At 26.3% G+C, this 11,423-nt stretch overlaps 1 protein-coding gene across 1 annotated transcript; it reads left to right on the forward strand.

Moving 5' to 3' along the window:
- The first annotated feature begins 581 nt into the window (after positions 1–581).
- On the forward strand, positions 582–10,474 carry LOC132936249 (farnesol dehydrogenase-like). Its single transcript, XM_061002941.1, has 6 exons — positions 582–937; positions 3,454–3,622; positions 5,764–5,887; positions 9,135–9,267; positions 9,787–9,912; positions 10,151–10,474. Exons 1-6 carry the CDS (start codon positions 806–808, stop codon positions 10,235–10,237), a joined length of 771 nt encoding a protein of 256 aa, XP_060858924.1. The 5' UTR covers positions 582–805; the 3' UTR covers positions 10,238–10,474.
- Positions 10,475–11,423: the final 949 nt, after the last annotated feature.

Here is an 11,423-nt window from a genome sequence, read left to right on the forward strand (position 1 = left end):
AAGAAGCCTTGAGAAAAAAACCAAGAACAGTGAAATGTACAACCCGTGTTTTTATGCAAACAAGAAGTTATCCAAGTTTCAATACAATCAACAAAATATAGGAATAAGAACATTGTAATTCAAACATTAATATTAGTTTTCCTCCTAGGTATACAAAAAAGTTGTAAAATTGAGTCACTGCATATTTTCTTGCGCATACCAGTATACCACACATACCAGCTACGGAAGTTTATGTATACCTATCTACCTATCATTATAATTGCATATTATTACAGTGCGAACATTATAATTAGTAATAAGTAATAACATAAGTAATATAATAATACATAAGCGATTATACTATATTAGGTTATCGTTTGTATACGTAATAAGTGGAAATAAATAAAAACAGATAGTGGAGAACGTCCATACATTTGGTTTAATTTAAGAATGGACGAGAATATACTGTTTTATTATAAGTAATATAATCTCACATATATACTTATCATCTTATCTAAAACGACGGAACACTCCGAACACTCGTGCATGCAGCGCGTAGGTACGGCGCATATATGTAGGTAATAAAAAAACGCTTGAACTATAAAGTGCACGGATATTATTATTTCGTCCCGTGAATACCTAGTCAGTTCGACACTTCGACAGGCGTAAGCGGTCGTATCTATCATTACTCGCTTTACATTAGTAGGTCATATAATATAATACATACAAATATTTATATATATTATATATATTATATTATATCGACCAATTGCGGCGGCGAACACAAGGAGATACAGGAGCGTGCGGTAATATAATTTCAACGAAAATGGACAAATGGATAGGAAAAGTCGCCGTGGTCACGGGAGCGTCGTCTGGGATCGGAGCGGCTACGTGTAGGCAACTGGTTGACAGAGGAATGATTGTTGTCGGATTTGCCAGGAGGGAAGATAGACTCGAGGTGGGTGCCTTTCAGTGTCTTCGTTTACTTTCATTGTGTAGGTATTAGGCTATTAGCCATTATTATTGTCTTTGTCACAAAAATAATATTTCTTTAAATGTTATTAATATATTTGTAATTGACCATAACATATTATTAAAAATACATTTTTCGAGTACAAATATGATAACTAAGGCTCGAAGTTACTACCTAAAACTCTTAAAAATAAAATTACATAAAAATAAAAATAAAATGTACTAAATAACCATGGAAAAAAATCAAAATGGTCATATATTATTGCAACTACCTAATTACAGGTATTTTAGGTACAGACTAGGCTATTAAAAAATATACCAGTACCCACAAGCTACACAGAAGTATTGTAAACAAATATAAAAATAATACTATTAATATAAGTCTTTGGAGTGACTGAAGGATTAGACATTTAGAATTTTAGACTAAATGATATGTTACTTATTTTTCGAATACGTAGATAATGCATTACAATAGTAAATCTTTAATTCAAAACATAAACATTTCATTCAATTGATCATCGTATACAATTATTATAAAAAACAATGATTACTCATTAAGTTCCGAGCCCTAATCAAAACTATTTTTCGGGGTTCAATCTTAAATATACATATACATACTGGTTAATAATTTATTATTTTTGAAGTAAATATGAATTAATACAATTAATCCTATTCCTTACGACCCTATTCCTTATCCCTACCTACCTTATAGGATAATAATAACAAACAAAATAATAAAATCACAATAAGACATAAACTTTTTTGTTTATTTTTCTTCCGTGTATTTTGTTTGAATATTTTTTATTATAAAAAACATATTTTTGCTGATTGTATGTTTTGTAATAAATATCAAATTACCCTCATAATGTATTTGACACTCTGAGTCAAGGGCGTCCGCAGGAATTTGTTAAGGGGAGGGCAAAATATTTTCCTTTTTACATTAATTGTCTCACTATCCTATTAGTTATAAAGTATTTTTTTGACATGTTTTCTTTCATATAGACAAGGAATATAAAAATATTTATGAATTACCTATACGTAGATACAGTCCCTAAAATATCCAAATTTTCGAACTACACACATAGTCTCAAATCGGTCAAATCTAAATTATTTCTAGATAAACACTATAGTATACTATATAGTATATACCACCGTTCACTTCACTACTAAGCTGAAAATAATAAAAATAGCTACTCTCAAAAACAATGAATAAATAACAATAACTATAATAAGAGTACAAGACGTAACAACCCAAAATATTGTTTACTGTGGTCTGTGTAGTAAGTAGATAATAATTAAAACGTTTGTCAAAAACCATTAAAATATAAAAAAATGTGAAGATATGCAATTATACATAATATTATTATAAAGGTTTAATTAGAATAACACACTTTTAATTTCGTACTACACACAATTTTAGGGACTGCGTAGATAGTTAGTTAAAACAAAATAAAACTCACAAATTACAGCATTAATTTTAATTTTAATTTTTTGTTGATAGATAAGATGTTACCATTGATTTTATAATTTTAGGTAATTTATAAAATTAAATAGGTATTTCTAGCCTATTCAGTCATTGAATACCACCAACTTTAAAAGTTGAACCTATTGTAAGTATGTCATCTATGAACATTTAATTTTTTTTCTCAAAAAAGTAAAAACTTGGTTGACACTCCCACCACTACATCTCAAAATCTATAAAAGCAACATTCTTAGTTCTGACGTTCATAATAGTGTTATAATAAAAATCACTCTGTAAAAAAGAAAAAAATGCTTTTATTTTTAATTTAAAAAAGTTTATTTTGCGATATTTTATATTACAATGGTAATGGTTGAGGTTGGGAAAACTATATGCATTTTGCATTGTTTCCCAAATCTAGCTACGTGATATTCGTTTTATAACATATATTGAATTTTTTGACGATTTTAAATTGTAAGGTATTTTTTTGCATTTAAGTTTTTAAGTTTTTTCTAAATTTAAATTTTAAATTTTATTTTAAAATTTGCACATGTTTGTACATGATTTTTATAATAAATATATGATCTAAAGTCTAAACCTTTAGGTATTGAAAAAAAAATAGTTCATTTTCAGATTAACTAAGTAGTCCAAATGAAAAGTTCTGTCTGTAAAACTTTTATACAATCATTTAAAAGTTTAAAATGTATTTTATACCGAATTTATTTTAGAATTTATATCTTTAATATTAAAAATAAATATAATTTAGTGTACTATTTAGAAATGTTGGGGCATTTTTAAGTTTTTTTAGAACATTATGATAATCAACCCAGAAAAAGACAAGGAGGGTCAACTGCCCCCCCCCTCCTGCGGACGCCCTTGCCCTGAGTAAGGAACCTTACTTTCTCACCTAAAGCACTAGATCCAGCACTGCTATTGTACATTTAGTTAAATCGAATCACATTCGTCAATAATTTGTTATTATTACAGCGGATTGTAAACGATTTTAATCGCCACGATTATTAATTGGTTTTTGAATCCTGTAGGAGTTACAAAAAGATTTGATCGGAAAACTGGGTGAGTTTCATTACTACATAGTTGATTTGTGTTTGGAACAAAATATCCAAGAAGCATTCGCATGGGTAAAGAGCACATTGAAGTCGGTCGACGTATTAGTAAACAATGCTGGAGTTTGGAGAAATAGTGACGCTTTAGGTAAGTAGCCAGTAGGTAATAGTAAAATAAATTACTTTAATAACAATAATATCATAAAATATACCGAGCAATATAGGATGACAATGGGGTGGTACCTTCAAAACTAATCTTACTTTATTAAACACAGCTGTAAATTCCTAAATTAAATATATCTTAAAAAACCATATCTAACTCCAACTAACATGATATACACAATATTTAACAACTGCATAGAAATCATTTACTTTTATTACTATACAAATATAAGCATCTTATTAGAAAAACAGCACATAATATTGGTACCAGATTAAAAGAAAAGACTAATGTAAATACTCTCATATGTAAGAAACTTTTTGGTATGATGTCACCTTTAAATACCGGTATAAATTTACTCCGTAGTAAAAATATTAATATTGACTCGTTCCAAACTTTTATTAAATTTAAAAATTTAGATTAACTAGTTTAAAATGTTAGTTCATAGTATTTAGTTAATCTGTTATTCATTATATCTCTTTTTATTATTAGTTATTACATTGTATTGTTAATAAGACTCATTCAACCTAAAACAAGGTTACAAGGTTGGGTCAGAAAAAATATTATATTTAAAATTTAAATTGTATCTTGTGTTTCTGAAATAAAGTTATTATTATTATTTTTATTAAATTAATATAAACATGAACATAGACCATCTACGTTCAGATTCTTTTTTCGTACACAATGATATCATATTTAAATTTAAATTTAACACATCCATTGCAGAACCCGCATGACACCTAATGTCCAACAGAACGCATACATAGCTACCAACTTGCCAACCTTTTTTTAAATTGTATGTCTGTGTTTACTTTTTATAGTAGTAGTATGATACTAAAAAAAAATTTTGATCTGAAACTATGAGGGTGGTTTCTGGTGGGTAGCAATTTGGATGTAGTTGGAACTCTTGAGAAGTCAAATTAAAACGATTTACTAGTATTTAAATAATCAGGAACAAAAACGAGATTTTTTTACGCATAACCAGTTTTCCATAAAATCTATTTTGTTTTTTTATGTAATTCCAAAATGAATAACTTACTACTAACTTGTATTATTCAAAAAATATTGATATTAGAATTTTCTAGACATGATATAATTCATAAGTCGTTCTTACCCCAATTAAGAAATATAAAAATAAAGTCACAATATTTTTATGAGCATTTAAACTGTAAAGTTTAAATGTTTAATAGATTCTTCAAAATCACGAACGCTTGCAAATAATTTTATCATAGAAAAATCATAAATTTTAATTTTAATACTTAAAATTTTAAATTTGAATAGGTACAATAGATTCTTTATGGGTTTTTCTTACTAAAATTAAAAAAAGGAAGATCAATTTAAATTAATTTTTTATGACGTTTGAAGTTAAAATGTTGACGACATTCGATATTCAAACGGATAAAAACAATTTATCATCTAATGATTTTCGTTATTTTATTATTATTCAAAAAACATTAGCTGCCTATTGAAACTTGAAAAATTTCAGTATTACTTACTATCGTTTTAAATTAAAATGAAATTATTGAATTATTTATACTAATTTTAAGCTATTTATTATGATTTAAATTTATTAAATAAATTTTTTCAAGTGTTGATAACATTTTATGGTTACGTGAAAGAACTTGAAAATCTAATGCCAAAACCCACGTACGTTTTTCTTCTAGCATTTAAAAAATATTAAAACTATATGGGTAATTTTGGTTTTCATGTGTTTGATACAAAAAAAAAAAAAATACGAAATTCGTAGAACTGAAAATTTGCAAAATATTTATAGATACATTTCTAAAATGTTAACCATTAAATAATGTTATAGTTACTATATTATTATATTCTACAACTTTGCAAGTTGATTTTGTTTTCAACAATTTTATGCAATTTATGTATTTATGTTATGTACCTATAGGATATATTATTTTAAAAACTAATGCTTGTGTATATTTTACAGTCAATCTGTTTTGTTTCTATCTTTATACATTTCCAAATCAATAACTAAATAAAATAACATACATTGCAAAGTTATGTTTGCGTAAATACTAACAGATCGCTGGTGTCAATGCCGACTGTCTGCAGAAGTAATTTATCAGTTGTTGCTACAATTTATTCATGATATTACGTTTTATACTTATCAGGAAACCCACAAGACTGGAAATTGATGTTTGACACCAACGTGTTAGGACCGAGCATTTGCAGTAAAGAAGCCGTGAATATCATGAAGGAGCTGAAAATCAACGGTCACATAATAAATATAAATAGGTAAAAAACTTCTACCTTTTTAATTAATTTTACAATGTGTGTGTGTTTTTATTTTGTGTTTCTCATCACCTTTTGAAACAGTAATAATGCTTCAATTTTCTACTATAGTATTTTTTTTGACATGAAAGTGAATCTAGTTGGTACTAGCTAGTCTAGTTGGGGTCAAGAGTAAAAAATCCCCAGTAGTTATCAAAAGACACAGTATAAATAAAAAATTCAGAAATTGCAATTCCGGTTAGTTAACTAAATCGATTTTGATTTTTTTGTAGTAACTAATAAAATCAATAATCTTATTGGATACTTTTGGAAACGAATTTTTACTAAATGTTTACACGACCATTTTCCAGACACAATAACATTTTAAAAATATTTCGACTGTTTTTGAGGCATGAATAATTTTCGATTTTTTAGTTTTTTTTAAATTCATATCAATAAATATTTTTTACTCGGTCAAAAATTTTAACATTTAACACTAGATTCCTGATCAGTTAATATTAGAGTAACTAGAAAAAAATTTGAGCGTAAATCCACTACATTTTTATGAACGTCTGGAGTTAGAATTTTGACAAAATTCGTCAAAATCGTGAAATTTTGCAAATTCATTTTTTAGATAGAAATTCATAAAATTTTAAAATTGAATACAAGATTTCGCATAAGTTTATCTACCGCAAGCAAGAAAAAAAGTTTACGGAAAGTAAATTTAAATGTTTTATAAGCGTTTGAAGTTCATATATTTTTAGTTTTTTAGTCTTTAGTTGGATTAGTTAATTTTGTACCAGTAAGAATATAAATTTATAATAATATAATATATTATTTTTTTTTAAATTTTTTTTTATTATGGTTAAGGCTTTAACTACTAGGTCATTAGCCTGCGGTACTGTTGATTTGTTTACACGTGTGTGTTTGTTTTGGCAGAATTTTTAATTTGGGCACTTGTTCTCCGGACACCATGACTAGCCCAAAGAAAAATGCCACCCGCGACCGAGGTATCAAACTGGGGTCGGCCACTCCGTCCCCCAATATATTATTATAACCTGCAATCGTTTCGATATTTATAATTATTATTATATACACGATTAGTAATTACCTATTACCTACATAATTATTGTAAATTTAATTAACTTACAGTATAATATATTAAAACGACGCTCCATATCAATTATCACTAGTCCACAATAATTATTAAATATCTAAATGGTATATGTATAATAATAATAATTTCATGATTAACATGATTTTTTTTTTTTTTGTTTTTCGGGGTTGTGGAAATTTTTCGTCTTTAGCATAATTATGTTACAAATTGTTCGGCGTTGTACACTCCGTAAATAAATTTCACTTCAATATTAATTATACGTGGACATGATTTGATTTTATGAGCATCTTAAGACAAGATTCATTAAAATCACGAACATTTGCAAATTATGTTGTAGTTAAAAATATATTAAATGTTCAATTTGTAAGGATTGAAAATTTACATCAAGGTTCCTCCTATGTATTTAATATTTTAATTAATAAATCTAAAAATGATACGAACACAGTTTTTTTTAGTGATAGTTTAAAGTTATATTGTTATAAGTTCAAATTTTGACGACATTAAATATTTAAACGGAGAATAACAATTTTAGTTATTTTGTTGTATTTAGTTTAAAAATATTATTATTGAATATTTAAAACTTTCAAAGTAGGTATATTAATATGATAATAGCAATAGTATCATAAAATAAACTTATAGTAATATATAGTATATAGTTATAGTTATATATAGGCCGTCTTCTTATTCAGTTACAACTATTATTTCTGATTTCTTATATCGAAACAAAGAAAGGGTAAAGCCTTTAGTATAATAAATTAAATAATTAAATATTATGGATATTGAATGGATTAGGTACAAACAATTTCCTCGCATCACCAATAGGTCACATCTTCGTTTGTGGTCTACAAAATCAGAAAGTTTGAGATGAATAAAATGTCTGAGACAACATCGGTGTTTAACCTCTATTATGTTAGATGCAATAATAATTGATTTTTACAATATTCAGGTGTAGTAAATTGACAAATTAAACCAACCATTTTGATCTTTTACTTGATATATTTAACATTTTATTTTATTACAATTTAATTATCCAACATACATTTAGTCAATAGGAAGTGTCACTACTGGGTGGCTTCTTTCAACAATCTCCGTGTTCACGTAATATTTTTAGCCCATATTCTTATTGTGCCCCCAGGGTACAGATTGTATATTTCATATAAAAATAAAAATAATAAAAAAAATGCATTATAAAAGTTAATAAAATTAACTTAGAAACTTTCAATAGTCTATGAATAATTAGATGATTATTTTCTTATGGTAAAAAATTAGGTTTTATATAAGTTAATTAAAATGTGTAAAATATTAAAAAGAGAAAACGAATCACATTTTTATTTTCTTATTTAGAAGCAGAATATGTGTACATAATATAAGAAATATATTTCTATGTACAAAAATATTTTTTTTAATGAAAAGTTAAATAATTAGGTAATATTTAAAAGTTTAGATGAATGGAGTAGTATAGCACAAGCGTATCCAGTAAATTAGTAAAAAGTTGGTCCACTACTCCTGTCCACTTCAGTCTCCTAGACTTAAAATACTTATGAGGCTATAACTAATTATAACTACCTACTCAGCTCAAAATTATATTTGTATATATTTAATTAATTATTCTTTAAACATATTCTGCTGTATATATGTCGACATTTAAAAAAGTAAAAACTCGCAAAATGTCTAATGTAAAAAATATTAGAAAAATAGTATTTTTGAATTACTTCAAATAATTATGCATAAAAAATCGAAAAATGTTTGCTTGCGAGAATTGAGTTAATTAATTAATTTTCACACGTTCAGATGCAAGATTTTCAAAAAAATGTTATTTAATTTATGTATTGATGATTTATTTGTTTTTTTATATAGGATCTAAAAAAAAAATGCCTAGCTAGATATTCAAATTTATATTGTAATTCATGTATTACAAAGTAATTATCTTCCAGTTCCTTCTCCAGGTTTATTATAGTTTGATTAAAATTAAAATAACGAATATTCATAAATTATATCTATATTTATTGAATTATAATTTAACACATTCATTAAAGTGATTCACTCGACGCCTACTGTACAGCAAAGCGGTACCCACTTGCCTATTTTAATACCAATTTATGCATAATATGTTTAAATATTTCTATTTACATATTAATTTATATTTTGTTTCAGTGATATTGGTCATTATCCACCAACGTTAATGGCAAACATGTCTGTCTATAGTGCGACCAAGTTTAGTAGCGTTTCAATAACTGAAAGCTTACGAGAACTGTTAGCCTTACATATGTTACCAATCAGAGTCACTGTAATTAGTTTATTTTTGAATATACAGAGTGTAACAGGAAGACGTGACAGACGAAATAACTTCTGTTCTAAGCAATATTAAATTTTTTTTTATATCTAATTTAATAACGTATTATGTAAAAAAATTATTTTAATTTTTTAATACTTTAAACAAATATTTAAATTCGATTAAAATTTTTTTGGAACAATTAAAAATAGCCAATTTGTAAGAACATGTATCTAAGTCAAGTAGTTTATTTTTTAGAATTTTTAAAATATCAATATTTTTTTGAGTAATTTAATTTAGAACGTAATACCTAACTTTTTCAAAATTTCTTGACATGAGTATATTTCTTAAACTATTTATTAGCCCTATAATTTTCACAATCTTTGTCATACGTTTAAGTAGCATCATTTTTTTTTTTTTTTTTTAGGTCTTGTGATATACCCTGTATAGTATAATTTATTTTATTGAATAATTAAAACACAATTTAATAATCTCTAGGTATAAAATCTAGAAATAATTGTTTGTAATTTTCAGAGTATTAGTCCGGGATTAGTAGATACCGAAATGGTTGAAGATGTGATGCCCGGTGCACCAATATTGAAACCTTCAAATATAGCTGATGCAATTATATATGTTTTGGCAGCTCCACAATACGTTAACGTACATTTTATTTGAATTATAATTAAAATTATAATACTATGATCAAAAATTAAAAAATTGAAATTCTTTAAAACTTGTTGATAGCTATGAGTTATGACTTATGTCTTACTGTCTTAGGTATTGACTTATAACGATTTCATGAAGTTTTCTGTGTAAATGTTTGTTTCAATAATTTACTAGTATTCTAGTTAGGAATCGGCTACCAAATAAGTATTTAATTCTATTTTTTTTTTTGCAGGTTTCTGAAATTCTTATTCGGCCTACAAGTGAGACAATGTTACCGTTTATTAAGGACGCGTTTCAAGAATTAAATATTAATTTGTAATATTATAGACGACGCGTATTCGCTAATCGATATATTTAACGTACCTATACGATGTGTTGTAACTTGTAATGTATATGGTGTATTTTTGATAATTTTGAAATGTATTAAATCATTAAGTTTGTAGTCCTGTTTCGGTATCTTACTAATACAATAAATAATATCAAGGTAAATTAAATTGAAAAAAATTGTTTTAGCAAAGCTATTATTTGAAATAAACTATATAAGCTACCTTCTTTATACCTATTTTAATAATAACATTTGTAAATAATTCTAAAATTAATTGTTTTGCAAATTGTTAGGCCAATATTATACAAACTATGGGAGGGGGTTCACAAATAGTGTTTCATGACGTTGAAAAACTAAAACAGCAATCGCCACTGGGTGGATCTCCAACAATGTGAAACATTAGTTTATTCCATAGTTATTTTCTCTGAAATTTACAAGTTAATTCAATGAGAAAATACAGTTCTGGCTAAAATAAGAAAATATTAATTTAAGAATGCTTTAGCATTCCTTTATAATTACTCAGATACTCTACACACTTACACCAACAACATTTTTAATCAACATAGGTAGGTACCTAAATTTTAAGGGCTAATACAATATACATCGTCAATTATATGATATATTTTAAATGTTGTACGAATTAAAAAAACATATTTACTTTATATTGTATTGCCGTTCAAAACATAGAACTAAGTAGGTAAGTAATTATTAGAATGTATGGCTATAATTTACTCAATTGTTCAAATAATAGCTAACACTTATTGTGAAGTAGGTGTATACAATAGATTGTATTACATTTTTAAGTCTTAAAACTAAAAACTAAAGATTGTATAAAAAAGGTCACTTGTTGGATGGTTCAACTTGTATAAAATATATTTAATGAATACAATAGAATAGGCATTACGTTTCAATTTAATTTTCGAATGCCTCACGATTGCTGTTTAGCTATTATAGTATTGTATGGCCGTTATAATAATTTGTTTATCTTAATAACTCAAATCACAGGTATTTTCCAGTAATAAAATTAAATAAAAAAAGGTGGGCAAGTGGGTGTCACTCTGCCGTGCAGCTGTACAGAAGGTTACAAGTGGATCACTGTAATGGATGGTGTTAAATTTAAATTCAATAATATAATATCATTGTATAAGTAAAACGATTATGAGCGAAAACGGTCAGCCTA

This window comes from Metopolophium dirhodum, chromosome 1 (genome assembly GCF_019925205.1).
Source record: "Metopolophium dirhodum isolate CAU chromosome 1, ASM1992520v1, whole genome shotgun sequence".
Taxonomy (NCBI): Eukaryota; Metazoa; Arthropoda; class Insecta; order Hemiptera; family Aphididae; genus Metopolophium; species Metopolophium dirhodum.

What these genes read in the sequence shown, in the direction of transcription:
- LOC132936249 (XM_061002941.1), top strand. Translation starts at nt 806, where the DNA reads ATGGACAAATGGATAGGAAAAGTCGCCGTGGTCACGGGAGCGTCGTCT. An exon ending in GAGAAATAGTGACGCTTTAG is followed by an intron (nt 3,623 to 5,763) that starts GTAAGTAGCCAG and finishes TATACTTATCAG; the next exon opens with GAAACCCACAAGACTGGAAA. An exon ending in CACATAATAAATATAAATAG is followed by an intron (nt 5,888 to 9,134) that starts GTAAAAAACTTC and finishes ATTTTGTTTCAG; the next exon opens with TGATATTGGTCATTATCCAC.